The 17,500-nt window shown below is 38.5% G+C and overlaps 1 protein-coding gene across 2 annotated transcripts in view; it reads left to right on the top strand.

Annotated features, from left to right (window-relative positions):
• Positions 1 to 10,711, top strand: part of LOC136839473 (SPEG neighbor protein-like) — a 208,368-nt gene extending 197,657 nt beyond the window's left edge. The window contains exons 4-5 of one of the 2 annotated variants that reach the window (XM_067105555.1): positions 499 to 550; positions 5,695 to 6,805. In XM_067105555.1, the coding sequence (XP_066961656.1) occupies positions 499 to 507 (9 nt within the window). In that variant the 3' untranslated portion in view covers positions 508 to 550; positions 5,695 to 6,805. Of the gene's footprint in view, positions 1 to 498; positions 551 to 5,694 lie in introns of both variants that reach the window. The other variant, XM_067105554.1, reaches the window with a different exon arrangement.
• The last annotated feature ends 6,789 nt before the right edge of the window (positions 10,712 to 17,500 follow it).

The raw sequence follows: 17,500 nt of genomic DNA, 5'->3' as shown, positions 1-17,500 counted from the left end.
CCCAAAGAAAGTTGTAGTGAATCTCTAAAGAAATTAATTGCGAGAAAAATTAACAACGTAAGGATGTGGAGTCAATTATGTGCAAAACCGGAAATCATTAGCCAAGGCTTTTTCCGGTCTGCAAAAGAAACTTATTTTTCTAAGTTTCCTTTGACTGACCCTCTCTTAAGCTCTGCCGAACAGTAACGATTTTTTTCTTGGTTTATATTTATTTCTTTGTGAATAAAGGTCGTCCTGAAACAAATGAGTTCTGTTTTACCAAATCGATTTCATCTCTAATCTATTAGTGATCTGTTACGTAATAAGCTTTTTGATATAAGAATAATCATTGAGCTTCTATCTTATCTAAATATGATTTGATACTATTATAAAAATATGAACTTTATTTTTGTGAGGGATTTATTTTTAATAAGACGCCGTGAAATATAACTTAATCGACTATTGAAACCAAGTGTGTTATTCCATGTTATTTCATCAAATCTTCCATTTCTCTTTCAGGAATCATAAATGCATAGGAATAACTAAAATCAGATATAAGACGATACAACAGGTGAATGTAAAACATAAGCTAGCGTCCATGAACTGTAGAAAGCATCAAATGAACAACAATAGAATAACGTGATGCGCAGTTATAGGTTAAATAAGTAGGAGAGCTTTTTCCAAAACTCTTAGTAAAAAGAGACTTAGAATTTGAGAAGAAAAACGCATATATAATTGTCCTTTCCTCTCGATATATTCCTCATCTTTCCTCAGTTACTCATTTACTAATTTACCTGTCCTTTTTTCTCGCTACATCCCTCATTTACTCATAGAATGCCTCACCTACCGTAGACATTAGAGAAGGTTCATGCTATCACACCCGACTAGGATCGGGGTCGGTATCCGTAGGTAGATGTGAATATATTAATGAGTACAATGATAGCGCCAGCTACATTATATATACCTCAGTTCGCGTAGCTTCTGTTACTGAGGTTTATCCGTAGCGTAGATAAAGGTAGAACGAATGTTTCTGGAAAATTTGTAGCAGCAACCTGACAAAATTCCAGGTCACTTGTTGGTTGGTCTCTATAGACCTATAGACCTATAGAGCAGCTTGGGTCTCTCTAAAGGGAATAATATTCTTCTTCTGATATATTTTTTCTTGCACCACTTACTTCGAGTTAGGTTACTCTCTCTCTCTCTCTCTCTCTCTCTCTCTCTCTCTCTCTCTCTCTCTCTCTCTCTATACCGGTGGGAATACATCCACACAGAAAACTGCAATAGTCTCTCTCTCTCTCTCTCTCTCTCTCTCGTTTGATACTGATGGCAAATCCATCTAAACAGAACATTACCAGAGAGTCTCCCTTTTTCTCTTTCTCTCTCTCTCTGTAAACACTATTGTCATTGCTTTTCTTTTTACTTTGTCCACTTTCCATTCTTTACACTATGACATTGTCTACCATCTTTCACTACCTGACTGTCATAATTTAGTATCTTCTACTGCTAGTATGTCTCTTCCTTGAAGTCAAGGAACTATCTATCTAACCTTTCTCTCACTCTTCTGCTCGTACTGTCTTCTTATTCCACAATTATCTAAGGCCAGTGGTTCTCAACCTTTTTTGGTCCATGCACCTTTCACCATATGCCAGAATGTCACCCGCCCTTTCCAAAATTGTCTGCCTCAAAAGGTGCATTCCAAATAATATGCAACAAAATACTAACACAAACACACAAGCTAGCGGAGAGAAAGCCCACCGTGACCTCTTAGCAGTGTAGACCAATGCACACTGCGTTTTGTGTGGTCCTAGAGCCAGTTTGAGCCTGCCAATCTGTGGTCACAATTCCCGCCCCCCGAAACTCTGAAATTCCCCCGTAGGGGAGAATTCCCCCCTGGTTGAGAACCACTGATCTAGGAACTTGCTACACTTCATTCACTCTTCTCTTAACACTACATTTTCATCTTTCTACCCATCTTTACCATTAACTACTCTTTGCAATTTCTTATCTCTTTCAAAGGCCTTTCACCCACATCTGTGTATCCCTACACTACTTTCTCCTTCACTGCATCCTAACACTACTTTTTCCTTCACTGTATCCGAACACCGCTTTCTCCTTCACTGTATCCCAACAATACTTTCTCCTTCACTGTATCCCAACACTGCTTTCTCCATCACTGTATCCCAACACTACTTTCTCCTTCACTGTGTCCCAACACTACTTTCTCATTCGCTGTATTTCAAAACTAATTTCTCCTTCACTGTATCCCATCACTACTTTCTCCTTCACTGTATCCCAACACTACTTTCACCTTCACTATATCCCAACACTGCTTTCTCCTTCACTGTATCCCAACACTACTTCCTCCTTCACTGTATTTCAACACTACTTTCTGCTTCACTGTATCCCAACACTGCTTTTTCCTTCACTGTATGGCAAAACTGCTTTCTCCTTCACTGTATTCCAACACTGCTTTTACCTTCAATATATCCCGACATTACTTTCTCTTTCACTGTATCTTAACACTGCTTTCTTCTTCACTGTATCCCAACACTGCTTTCTCCTTCAAATACTGCTTTCTCCTTCTTTGTATCCAAACATTACTTTCTCTTTCACTGTATCCTAACACTACTTCATCCTTCACTGTATCCCAACATTACTTTCACTGTATTCCAAAAGTGCTTTCTCCTTCACAGTATCCGAACACTACTTTCTCCATTGTATCTAAACAGTGCCTTACTCCTTCACTGTATTCCAACATTGTTTTTTCCTTCATTATATCTGAACACTGCTATCTCCTTCACTGTATCCCAGCATTGCTTTCTCTCACTGTATCCCAACATTACTTTCCTCTTGACTGTAACCCAACACTGCTTTCTCCTTCACTGTTCCCAACACTACTTTCTTCTTTATTGTGTCCCGACACTACTTTCTCCTTCACTGTATCCCAACACTACTCTCCCTTCACTGTATCCTAACACTGCTTTCTCCTTCACTGTATCCAAACACTGTCTTATTCATTGTGTTCCAACATTACTTTCTCCTTCACTGTATCCCAACACTACTTTCTCCTTCACTGTATCCTGACACTACTTTCTCCTTCACTACATCCTGACACTATTTTCTCTTTCACTGTATCCCAACACTACTCTCCCTTCACTGTATTCCGACAATGCTTTCTCCTGCACTGTATCCCAACACTACTTTCTTCTTCATTGTGTCCTGACACGACTTTCTCCTTCACTGTATCCCAACACTATTCTCTCCTTCACTGTATGGGCCCAACACTACTTTCTTCTTCATTGTGTCCTGACACTACTCTCTCCTTCACTGTATCCCAACACTACTTTCTTCTTCATTGTGTCCTGACACTACTCTCTCCTTCACTGTATCCCAATACCACTTTCTTCTTCTTCATTGTGTCTTGACAATACTCTCTCCTTCACTGTATCCCAATACTACTTTCTTCTTCATTGTGTCCAAACACTACTTTCTCCTTCACTGTATCCCGACACTACTTTCTCCTTCACTGTATCCCAACACTACTCAGTCCTTTTACTGTATCCCATCACTACTTTCTCCTTCACTGTATCCCAACACTACTTTCTTCTTTATGTGTCCCGAGACTACTTTCTCCTTCACTGCCTCCCAACACTGCTTTCTCCTTCACTGTATCCTTACACTATTTTTCCTTCACTGTATTCCAACACTACTTTCTCCTTCGATGTTTCCCGACACTAGTTTCTCTTTCACTGTATCCTAACACTACTTTCTCCTTCACTGTATCCCAACACTACTTTCGCCTTCACTGTATCCCACCACTACTTTCTCCTTCACTGTATCCCAACACTACTTTCTCCTTCACTGTATCCCAACACTACTTTCTTCTTTATTGTGTCCCGAGACTACTTTCTCCTTCACTGCCTCCCAACACTGCTTTCTCCTTCACTGTATCCTTACACTATTTTTCCTTCACTGTATTCCAACACTACTTTCTCCTTCGATGTTTCCCGACACTAGTTTCTCTTTCACTGTATCCTAACACTACTTTCTCCTTCACTGTATCCCACCACTACTTTCTCCTTCACTGTATCCCAGCACTGCTTTCTCCTTCACTGTATCCCAAAACTACTTTCGCCTTCACTGTATCCCACCACTACTTTCTCCTTCACTGTATCCCAATACTACTTCTTCATTGCTTCCCGACACTACTATCTCCTTCACTGTATTCCGACACTACTTTCCCCTTCACTGTATTCCAACACTACTTTCTCCTTCAATGTATCCCAATACTACTTTCTTCTTCATTGTGTCCTGACACTACTTTCTCCTTCACTGTATCCCAACACCGCTTTCTCCTTCACTGTATCCCAACACTACTTAGTCCTTCACTGTATTTCAACACTACTTTCTCCTTCACTGTATCCCAACACTGCTTTCTTCTTTATTGTGTCCCAACACTACTTTCTCCTTCACTGTCTCCCAACACTGCTTTCTCCTTCACTGTATCCTTACACTATTTTTCCTTAACTGTATTCAAACACTGCTTCCTACTTCACTGTATCCCAACACTACTTTCTCCTTCATTGCTTCCCGACACTAGTTTCTCCTTCACTGTATCCTGACTACTTTCTCCATTACTGTATTCCAACACTGCTTTCTCCTTCACTGCATTCCAACATTGCTTTCTCCTTCACTGCATTCCAACATTGCTTTCTCCTTCACTGTATTCCAACACTGCTTTCTCCTTCACTGTATTCCAACACTGATTTCTCCATTGTATTCCAAAACTAATTTCTCCTTCACTGGCCTCTCAAGGTAAAATTCTGCGTTTTTCTCGTTTCCCTAAGGACTAGGCCTATCTGGTTCCCTTCTACTGTTCTCTACAGGTATAGTACCACTTCCCAACTATTTTCAAGGCACTGTCTGCAACTGTCATCAACATGATTACCAGAACAGGGCTAGTGTGCTTCTCCCTGCTTGCAGGTGCTAAACAGCGATATTCTACTTTAGTACGAGGAGGGGCTAAATTTCGTTTTATAAAACATTTTCCATTTGACAATGAGCATTTTTTGCTGTCAATACAAAATACATTTCAAACCCAACTACAATTTTTTATTCTGGTTATCTAGACAAGTTTACAAGTTTTTCTGTATTCCTTGTAATGATAAAATTTCATTTTATGTATATTTCTGCAACCGGGTACGTATATACTAAACGTTCTGAATAAATTCAGACAATTTTTTAAAGTAATTATTCAAAATTCAGAAATTAATTTTATATAACTTACGTCAGTCAAGTACAAAAACACATTTTTTTTACACTAGATTTAAGTGCACATCATTTTTTTTATTCTGAACAAATTCCTATTTGATCTATCCTGATGTATTAAAACCAACATAACTATTGCCGTGTTATCTAAGCATATTTTCATTGAAACACTCATATTTGGTGCACAGTAGATTTATATATATGAATTTATATATATATGAATATATATATATATAAAATATATATATATATATATATATATATATTTAATTTTATATATTCATTATATATATATATATACACATTTATATACATTATATTATATATATATATATATATATATATATATATAAACATAAATTATATAAATTTAACCACACCACTCACCTATTGTTACCTTTGCATTTATGACTTTTAACTCCTTTTTTCCCTTTGGTACTTCTGCAGGAAGAAGAGGTGGACATCGACCTTTCTGACCCCGAACTGAACAAGGCAGCCACCAAAATCCAGGCCACCTTCCGAGGTCACAGGCAGCGGGCGACTGTCAATCACTGATGACCCTAGGTCGCCTGTACCCATCCCCGCATATAATTTTTTTTTTCTTGTTTCATCATTTAACGTTAGTTTTACCAAAATAATAATAATAATACTAAATGACAACAAAAAAATATATTAAAAAATTCATCTCAAAAAAATTTCAAATGATTAAATTTAATCCCTCTCAAAGCCGAGTCATATGACGTCATCACCAGAGTAGTCTATTCACAAAAGCAACCGAAGCGAAGTGTATTCGAACAAAGCGAAACATAAACAATGATAGATGAATAGAAGAAGAAGAAGCCTCGAGCTAACTCAACCGCCGCTACAGGCGCACCAGTAGCATTGATGAATTGACTGATGGATTTAACATTACTAAAAATGGCGCCCCATTAAGTAGGGTCACTCACTGATTTCGTGCATCAAGTTGAAACGGAGTCATGGGAAGATTCGGTTTTATGGGACTATGCTTAGTGGCCGTTTTGTGAACGCAAAACCACGCCTGAGTTCATTCGATAAATATAGACTCTGAACACAAAATTGTAAGGAAATTTAGGTCTGAATAAGTTGCAAAATTGATACAAAAGAGAAATCGACGCTAAGGAATTAAACGGCTTAGTAATAAGCATTTAAAATCACATCGTATTTCACATAACTGAGTTTGTGTTATAGACAAGAAATTGATGGTTTTCATTCTCAACTACAGTAGTTCAGGATTGATGCGTTTCACTCTCGATTATGTTCAAAATTGGCGGGCGTATTTCACTCATAAAGACAGTATAGACTTAGCTAGAAGAGTTGAATAAAGAATTCTTTCACTGTAAAGTTTGAAAAAGGTGAACAAATTCCCTATCCAGCCAAAAATCATTATTATAAGTCTTATTTAAGAACGATATTCTGGCGTGGTTTGCGTTCTTGTCACAAGCGTCGTCATCAAGATTAAAAAAAGGTGGTTGTGTAGACTTACAGAATCCAGTCAGGGTAAACGTACAGGAAACCATCCTAACAAAAAAAAAATAAATATTGGGTGGGCGTCTTCTTTCACATATATATATATATAAAAAAAGTCTTGTTTTGTTCTTGGTGGTTTAAACCTGTAAGCAAGACGGATATTCTTTTCCTCCTTCGCGATGGTACCAACTAGGCTGATGTTTTGGCATGGCTGAGTTCAGTTTAAGCTCTCTAACCGAAACTGGCCTCCTTGAAAGATAAAGTATTAATGCAACGGTTTATTTCTATCTTTAGTCGAAAGATACAGCGTAAGTCAGTAGAAGACCCTAGATGGATTCGCGTGGGAGGATGAGTCTGAAAAGTATAGGCCTAAGAAGTCCACTCCGGGTTTAAGCCGCGCAAGAACGCGCGCTCTGACTTCAAAGTGTGTTATTATACAGTGTTCTTTAGAGCATCATCTATTTACCTTTTAGATTTTAGCGAGAGTGTGGATTGATAGCTTTTTTTATGTTCTGTGAGTTTGCACACAGCTGCAGTATGCGACACGGAAAGAGGAACCCATTCGAAAGGTCTGTAGCTGGAACGGGCGGGTGGGTGGGTCGTCGGGGCCCAGGAGCGGAGAGGGGGATGAACGAAAGTAAGGGTGAGGGTGAGGGTGAGGGTGAGGGTGAGGAGGAGGGGATGACAGGCCAATGGACCTTGGGAGGGGGGAGGGAGGGAGGGAAGCATTTCACAAGTTCTCCTCTTCACGTAAGACGTCAAAAGCAATGCCAAAGGAGAAGCGTCCTCTCTCTCTCTCTCTCTCTCTCTCTCTCTCTCTCTCTCTCTCTCTCTCTCTCTCTCTTCAGTAGTCTCGCGGCTTTTTAACGACGTAAGCTAAGTAGAAGAAGAAGAAGAAGAAGAACTATATATAATGGATGTATAGACACTTTCGTAGCTATTTTCACCGTACTTGTAAATGCGTGAACGACTATGCGCTGGTGTATTTCATTTTCCATTCTTGACCCACTAAGGAAAGTATCCGACATTGAACCAGAGTGCGCTAATGGACGGCAGAAAAGAGATTTAGATGGAATCTGTAACATATGGGAAGGATACTGTTCTGCTGGAAGCCATACTTATGAATCTATAGAGGAGCTTTGATGATAAAGAAAGTTTTCAAGGATTTCCTTCAACATCCAATAAAGAAATAGTCCTAGGACTGATATTTGAGTCACAAGACTAGGCTCAGTTTCCCTGTTCTCCACTGGACCTATAAAAACATACTTAAAAGTGGTTTAGGCATTCCTGAAAGACGATCGAAACTGCCTCATTGGTAGTGAAGATATATTTGTCTGTATAACTAAGATGTAATAAGTATAACATGAAAAAGGGAATTGATTTCACTAAATAAATAGTCCTAGGACTAGACCCAGTTTTCCTGGTCGCCACTAGACCTATAAAGACATACTTAAAAGTGGTTTAGGTATTTCTAAGAAAGATCGTAATTGTCCAAGTGGTGGTGAAGACATTTGTCTGTGTAACTAAGATGTGATAAGTATGACATGAAAAAGTGTTTCGACTTCACTAAATAAATAGTCCTAGGACTAGGCCCAGTTTTCCTGTTCGCCACTAGACCAGTAAAAACACTTAAAAGTGGTTTAGGTATCCCTGAAAGAAGATCGTAACTGTCCCATTGGTGGCGAAGATATTTTTGTGTGTTTAACTAAAAGTTAGTCACTACAACATGAAAAAGAATCTGATTTCTCTCTAAAAAAAAAAAAAAAAAAAAAGTTCGCCACTAGACCTGAAAAACATACTTAAAAGTGGTTGAGGTATTCCTGAAAGAAAACCATAACTGTCCCATTGGTGGCGAAGTAGTAATTATAACATGGAAAATGGATCTAATTTAGTAGGAGACGAGTGTGTTGTGGGAGGAGATACCTGGAAACTTCTGGAGAGCCGCGAGCGAGTGTGTCTGTAGAGACAATCATTTACCAGAAGCCAACTACAAGAAGACTCGGGCGAGACACTTCTTTACCTTTCTTCAAAATGGGTATTCTATCGAATAACATTCGAGTTTTAAACTCTAATAATATTAATGATGATAATAATAATAATAATAATAAGGCTTAAGAATCAAGCAAATTATTGATTAGGATGGCAGGTCTTGTTGTAGTAGCACATCTGGACCAACAATAATAATGCTCTTAAGTAATAAACTTCGTTTTATCTTAATGTTACATAACTGCCAATAATCCATTGGTCTGTGAAGCCTGTGCATGCGTCGAAAGCAACCGTGAAACCCCCCCCCCCTGCATTATTACAAATGAAGCTTTTTTAGGTCTAAAAAAGACGGAAAAATATAAGAAAAAAGAGGCAATAATTTAGCAAAGTAAGTAACAAGAGTTGTTCGCTACAGCAAATAAGATTAAATGCATATGTAATTTACAGTTTTCCAGCCCATGTTGTTTTTTTTTATTTTTCTCTTTCTCTTTCTCTAGTGATAATGATATCCCATTTATTCCTTTCGAGGCCTCTCCCTACAGCAGGAGGAGGATGATCATCGTCAGTTCAGCGCCTCTCCGAGAATTTCCTTCCTGGGTCTCGCCGCTTCCTTGTACTTCCTGGTCTAAGGGGCTCTCTGGAATATCTCACTCTCTCTCTCTCCACGCTCTGGTCATATCCTGAACTTTGCTGCTGGTTCAGGTGAGCTTTTGGCTGCCCGCACACAAGGGACACTTTCAGTGGAAAGTGGCTGGCCACTAAGTGGCCAGCCATTAAGTGGCTGGTCATTAAGTGGCTGGCTACTAAAACAACAAGATGGAACATGTTTGTGTGCAAGACCGCAGACAAGCTACTAAAAGTGGATGGCACTAAAAGAGTGGATGTGAAGTGGCTACCAGGTTCATTTCTTGGCCATACTACTATACAGGCTGATATTATCAGCTTGCCACTAAGTGTCTGACCGCTTAGTGTCCAGCCACTTTCCATTAAAAGTGTGTTTTGTGCAGGAAGCCTTTGGGTCCCGGTGGTCCAGCTCACCCATTGGGACTCCCTGATTCACTCGCAGGACCTTCCTCCTGTCGAACTTGACTCCTGGAAACTTCACTGAAGTTAACTCACTTTCGGGGAAGCCCTTTGGCTTATGACTCGTCCTAAGAGCCTCTCGGAACGGTCAGTATTTGGGAGACCTAGGCCCAGGTCGCTTTTCAATGATCCCTGGCTACGGCCGTCTCGTCTGATATTCCGCCTATCCTAGGATTTACTGGTCCACATTTACTAGAGGACTTCCCGGGTCCAAGTCATTCCCTAAATTCTGCCTCTGGTCCAAAAGCCTCTCCTCCAGAGCTAAAAATCAGCTCCTGGAAGGCGGCTGGTCCAGAAGGCAGCTGGAATGGAACCCAGCCCCGGGCACTCCTCCCCGCAGGACTAGTTCAAGTCAGTGCTGTAAACTCCTCTCTCTCCTTGAGACCTCTCAATATTTCTGTGTCTGTGATTTTTGGAGCTTTTTCTCACTTTCTATAGGATATAGAACTAAACTATCTGTTATTGATGCAAATAAAACATAAAATAATGATGAGGTAAACGACGCTTTTTCGTGGGAGAGAAAAAAAACCCGTGCTGTTGAGGCCACCTAGATCAGTTGGTTGGTTGTCGTTATATCGTTTATCAGAATACTTTTATCAAAACAAAAAATATAAATCATCATCGTCAATCAAGTTTTTTCTTAGGATATCAAAATATATATTGTATGTTTTAGTCATGGTTAATATAAAATGTTGCATGGTTACAGTCTGTCTTCAACAGTCAACCAAAGATACCACAAGCAAAGAATCCGTTGTACAGTATTGACAAAATTTGTGGATGATAAAAAAGAGAAATAAATTATTGTTAATTGTTTTTAAAAGAGATAAATAAATGAAGACATTCTAAACCTGTTTCTTAAGAGTTTAATCTATCACTGTATATCGTTTAATAAATATATATCCTTTAACGTGAGTTTCATTGCAAACTTTTTCCCCGCTATTCTTGATATTAATTTGAATTTTGTCACACTGGAATGTCACTGAGACAGAATTTGAGAACAAGGTTTCTGGATATCTCATTATGTCAACATGAGTGTGCTACAACTTCATATATATAATATATATATATATATATATATATATATATATATATATATATATATATATATATACTGTACATATATATATATATAAATATATATATATATATATATATATATATATATATATATATATATATGTATATGTGCAGTATGTATACTGTGTGTGTGCAGTATTTAAACAAATTTATAGGACTAGAAATTAAAGTCAATATGTGTGACAAAGACTGACAACACACCTCGTCCCTACCCTCCCCAACCCTTACCACAAACACAGCAGCCACCTACGAACTCCTTCGTATACAAGACGACGGAGGAAAAGGAAGAAAAGAAGAAGCAAAGATGAAACTAAAGGAAACATAAAAAAAAAATGGCTTTTGATAGACTGCGCAGGTGTAAAGGTAAGACATTTTAAATGGCTGCAGAACAAAGTTGATACTAGATAGGCAATTGTGTGTGTATGTGTTTGTGTGTGTCTATGAGAGAGAGAGAGAGAGAGAGAGAGAGAGAGAGAGAGAGAGAGAGAGAGAGAGACTCCATCTACGTGACAATGGGAGATCTCAGATCAAAACTTCACAGATTGGCTACGAGGGAACAAGAAGGAGAAGGAGGATCAGGAGAAGATGAAAAGGAGGAGGAGGAATATGAGGAAGAGGAGGAGGAGGAGGAAGAAGGCGAGACGAAGAAGAGGAATAGGAATAAGAAGAGGAAGGAGAAGACGAGGAAATAAGAAGAGGAGGAGGAGGAGGAGGAGGACAGGAGGAATAAGATGAAGAAGAGGAAGAGGAGGAGAAGCAGAAAGACAAGAAGGAGGAGGAGGAGGAGAATGAGAAGAGGAATAAGAGGAAGAAGAAGACGAAGAGGAAGAGGAGCAGGAGGGAGAAGAAAGGTACTACAGTTCAATCAGATACCGAAGAATGTCCAGAATGACAAGTAGAAGCTCTGCAGTGTCGAAAGATTCGACGAGAAGAAGAAGAAGAAGAAGAAGAAGAAGAAGAAGAAGAAGAAGAAGAAGAAGAAGAAGAAGAAGAAGAAAATGCGCTAAAAAGTCGACTTTACGGCGAAGCCAAGTAACTGAAGAGTTGGGAGTTAAAGCGAAGAGACAATTCAAGCTGCTAAAAGCTAAAAGACAAAGGGTCACGGGAAGAGAGAGAGAGAGAGAGAGAGAGAGAGAGAGAGAGAGAGAGAGAGAGAGAGAGAGATACTTCTTCTTGAGAGAGAGTGAGGGAGCTTCTTCCAGAGAGAGAGAGAAAAGAGAATAGAGACCTTCTTCCATATATATATATATATATATATATATATATATATATATATATATATATATATATATATATAGAGAGAGAGAGAGAGAGAGAGAGAGAGAGAGAGAGAGAGAGAGAGAGAGAGAGAGAGGAAGTAGAAAGCGGGGAGGTGCTGAACAATAGAACTGCAAAATAAACTTCCAGGAATGAGGTCGGAATGGGATGTTAGGGACGAAACGAAGAAATAATGAGGGGAAAAAAGCAGAATGTAAACGGAGAGGGGAAAACTGAAAAAGAAGATGAGCTATTGCCAAGCAAAAGACTCCTCAGGACTGATGGTGTGATGAGAATTCATTGGAGTAATTTGGTGTCACGGATAACCATAAGATGATAGATAATGAAAAGCGAGTTATGGATAAATTATGGATAAATTAAGGGCCTCTGAAACAACAGCACCAATATGCGGTAAATCTGCCTCGCTGTCGAACTTCTCAGCTCCAGAGGTCCTTTATTCCTCACACCTTGGACTGTGGAACAGCCTCCCAGAGGATGTCGTGCAAATGGAACTTCAGAAGTTCAAGCGACGATGCAATGCATTACTACACTGATACTACTCTCCTTGCATTTTAATACATTTCTATCAATTTATTCATTTATTTTTTATGATTTAATAAGTCGGATCTCTTCTTTAAGTATTTCCCTTTACCTCCTCTTACTTCTTCCTAATGAACACCATATTCTTTGGAAGCTTGAATTTCAGGTCAATGGCCCCTGTGGGCTTGTTCCATTTGAATAGGCTTCATCTTCTTATACATAAAATAATAATAATACCCTTGAGCAGGACTCTAGAACTGATGATAATAGATCAGTATCGACCTTCGAAACTTGAAATAAAACTACAAATTAGAGAACACTGTTTGTGCCTCTAAATATATTTGTTCTTCAATTTGTGTTTTGTTTTCAGGACTCTGGAACTGTTATCCAGGGTCTGGTCACACTAATGATAAAAAGGTTTAACAAAAGCTTACCTTAATAGGAAGATCAGGCCAACAGATCGGAAAGGCCTTAAGAGGAAATGTGTACATTAACCAAGTCTATCTCTCTTTATTCCTTTATCTTTCCTTCATTCTGGGTGAGCACTACCCTCTCACGAAGGTGTGGAACTGCCTCCATTCTATTCCACTCGCAAAACAAACCAATATTGCTTACAGTCACAGTTCCTCAGAACGGGAGACGAGTAGCACAAAATCCCGAAGTTCTTCACAAGAAGAAGAAGACGAAGACGAACAATAACATCAACAACAGCCCCTCCCCCCCCCAAAAAAAAAAACAACGTTGACATTCACACGGCATCAAAGTGTCGAATCAATAGGACGTCGATACAACAATGGACATTTCGTTTATAGAAACCTGACAGGTGTGCGTGCTGTCGAATATTAACAGGTAATCGCCGTTGATACCTCGATGAAATATTCACGGGACATGTTCCCGACTCGTTCTGCACTCGGTAACTTGTTGGCTTGCTGTTGTCAATGACAACTCAAAGGTGGGGGAAGAATTTGATGAGATACAAATCATGAATCATAACCAATGGATGTCTTGACAAGTCAAAGATAGTGAGTAGCTTCTCAAGTTCACTAATTCAATGTATAACCTCAGTCAGGCAAAAGTGTGCATCCCAACTGATTCAATTACCTGAACGCTTCGTTTATTGATGCAAATATAAAAAGCAAGATCTTAACATTACCAAATATTCAACGAATCTAAAGTCGTGCTCATATTATTACTACAACTACTGTTAATAGCATCTTTACGAGCTTCTATAAACCGTCTGCAAATAGTAGTAAGATACTCGATTTTTCAAGCCTTTGTTGAATGCACACAAAATTACAATGACTGCAATCATAGTACGTGTCTTGGAAGACATTACTCGTTCATACATTATAACCTGGATGGATCCCTTCGCACTCATTTTAAAATTATCCGAGAGAGAGAGAGAGAGAGAGAGAGAGAGAGAGAGAGAGAGAGAGAGAGAGAGAGAGAGAGAGAGAGAGGCGTGTCTATTCAAAAATACATTAGTTAGCAGAGAAAGAGGTCGCCGACAAGACTTGAGTGGATTGGAGTCCAATGTAGTGTGCGAATAATGGATTGGTTTCGGGTGGGTGGGGCAGAGGTGGGAGGGGAGAGGTGGGAGGAGAGGGGAGGGTGGGAGGGGAGGGGAGGGGGGAGGGGAGGGGAGGGTTATGGCTTAAGGCAGCGATGGTGGTCGATTGAGCATGATTCCCAAGCGGACGTCAAGCGAGAAAGAGAGAGAGAAAATAGTTTTCGAGGGAGAGAGAGAAATAATTTTCAAGAGAGAGAGAGAGAACTTCTTCCCGAGAGAGAGACTTCTTCCCGAGAGAGAGAGAGAGAGAGAGAGAGAGAGAGAGAGAGAGAGAAACAGAGAGAGAGAGAGAGAGAAACAGCTTTTTCAAGAGAGAGAGAGAGAGAAACAGCTTTTTCAAGAGAGAGAGAGAAATAGCTTTTTCGAGAGAGAGAGAGAGAGAGAGAGAGAGAGAGAGAGAGAGAGAGAGAGAGATTCCAAGATATTCTTGACCGACAGGGAACGAACTTCTAAATGTAGCAGGGGAACTGCTGAATGAATGATTTCTGCCGTCCCATTTGCACGAAAGGAAGAATGTAAAAGATATGCTTTTTAATTTATGGAGAATGTTACTGAGTGAAATACGTCCTAATTGTGCAAAATTACATATGATTTAACGTCTCTGAGGAACAGTCTCCTTGAGGATGTTGTGCAACTGGAATCCCGAAAATTCATGCAAAGATGCAATGCACGACTATCATGGAACAATTCTCCTTGTATGTTAATAAGTTTCTTACATTTTTATCTACTTATTTATTGATTTGTTAATTTATCTTTTCTTTCCTAATAACTGATCTCCTTTTTCTGTATTTCCTATTACCTTCTGTTACTTCATTCAAATGAACGCCATATTCTTTGGGAGCTTGGATTTCAAGTCAATGGCCCCTGTAGTGGGCTTGCTCCATATGAATAGGTTTCATCTTCTGAGTAATAATAATAATAATAATAATAATAATAATAATAATAATAATAATAATAATAATAATAATAATAACAAGAACAGATAGGGTGTTACGTGCCAACAGACCAGACGTGACGTTGACTGACAAGATCAAGAAGAAAGTGTTACTCACTGATGTCGCAATACCATGGGACACCAGAGTTGATGATAATGAAGAGAAAAATTTGATAGGTATCAAGACCTGAAAATCGAAATAAGAAGGATATGGAATAGGCTTTGCCAGTGGAAATTGTACCCATAATCATAGGAACACTAGGCACGACCCTAAGATCCCTGAAAAGGAATCTGGAAATACTAGATGCCGAAGTAGCTCCGGGACTCATGCAGAAGAGTGTGCTACTAGAAACAGCGCACATAGTGAGAAAAGTGATGGACTCCTAAGGAGGCAGGATGCAACCCGGAATCCCACACTATAAAAACCACCCAGTCGAATAGGATGACTGTGATAGACAAAAAAATAAGTAAATAAAAAATTAATAATAATAATAATAATAATAATAATAATAATAATAATAATAATAATAATAATAATAATAATAATAATAATAATACACATCATTTGAATCCACTGGATTCTCACGAAGCCCAGTAAGAAATGAAAACTTAAATATTAAGTGAAATTACAAACTATATGAAGATTAGCACTGCAATACATAACAAGGGTAATGAGAATTCCCAAAAACATGAGTACAGAAAATGCAAAAATTGGACACTAATAATTTATAAAATATTTTATTTGAAAACACTATAATTAGGAGCCACGCTGAAGACAAATTTCACTGAAGATGAAATGGAATGGACTATACAGTTTAGGCCAAACCTCCTTTAGTAATGCCCACAGAGCACCACGTAAGTTGCACCGACCCTATACTGAGGAAGACGCCGTATAGATACCAAAACACGAACCAAGAATGCTATGACGAAAAGAGTCCTTGATTCGACCGAGGACTTCCCACCACCACTCTTCTCGAGGAGAATTGCCAGCCACTTGAAGTATGCATGCTTACGCAACATCAAAGCTCCCTCGCCTTGCGAATGTGCAACTTGAGCGAGGTGCAATTAGCGAGCGAACACTTTAGGGGGAAGGAAAGCTGGGTTACAACTTCACCTGAGGTGACCTACTTAAATAAACAGAGAGGTCGCAGGCAGAGTTGAAACAGAGAAAACATGCTCATTTTTCGTCAAGGGTAAAAAAAATCACAACGGTCTGTTGTCGAATGTTTTTTGGTATATACTTCAGAAGTCCAACTGATTCTTGTTCATACTCATCTCTCTTTTTATTTAAAAAGAAAATAAAATAACTGCATAAACATTAAAGAATAAACAAAAAGAAAATCTATTGCATTCCATTACCATGGATATGCAAAGAATTATAATTTTTTTTTATTCAGAGACTTAAAATTAGTCATAACCAATTTCTATCAAAAAGATATGAACAAAAGATGCATTTTTAAAATTAACTATATACTGTTCGAAAATTTTAATAGCTTTCAGCTTTGTCAACTGTTGACAAAAAAAAAAAAAATTTTAATGGACTTTTGAGAAAACTTGAAGGGTTTGTTTATGTGAAACCGAAATGAAGGATAACCTGTATGCTAGGAGGAATTTCTCTCTCTCTCTCTTTTTGTCTGTCACTATTCTTTACAATTTAGTTGGGGCTAATCATCGCATTCTCTCTCTCTCTTTCTCTCTCTCCTTATTTTCTCGCTAGATTAATACTCTTATATTAATCAAGCCATTCATTGTAAACCAAGCGTGATAAATGGAAAAAGATTAATTTCTTTTATACGGAAACTGTACACAAAAATAAAATGGTGTAAAATGTGAATGAACCAAATTTCTACCTCATCAGTAACTATGTTTTTTCTGCTGAAAAGATAAAATAATGAGATTAAAAAAAGCTTGAAATTAAAGTACACAAAGTTCAAAGAATAAAATTAGTTTGCATAAAAGATTAATTGATCAATTTGCGCTAATTTCACTGCAGACAGAGAACGCGGTTTGATTTTAAAATTCTTTCACAAGCTCCAATTATTATTATTATTTTTTTTATTTTATTTTTTTCTATCACAGTCATCCTATTCGACTGGGTGGTTTTTATAGTGTGGGATTCCGGGTTGCATCCTGCCTCCTTAGGAGTCCATCACTTTTCTCACTATGTGCGCTGTTTTTAGTAGCACTTTCTTCTGCATGAATCCCGGAGCTACTTCGGCATCTAGTTTTTCCAGATTCCTTTTCAGGGATCCTAGGATCGTGCCTAGTGTTCCTATGATTATGGATACAATTTCCACTGGCAAAGCCTATTCCATATC

Source organism: Macrobrachium rosenbergii, chromosome 6, assembly GCF_040412425.1.
Source record: "Macrobrachium rosenbergii isolate ZJJX-2024 chromosome 6, ASM4041242v1, whole genome shotgun sequence".
NCBI classification, from domain to species: domain Eukaryota; kingdom Metazoa; phylum Arthropoda; class Malacostraca; order Decapoda; family Palaemonidae; genus Macrobrachium; species Macrobrachium rosenbergii.
Note: the sequence above shows the minus strand (reverse complement) of the source record. Positions and strands in the feature narration are given on the sequence as shown.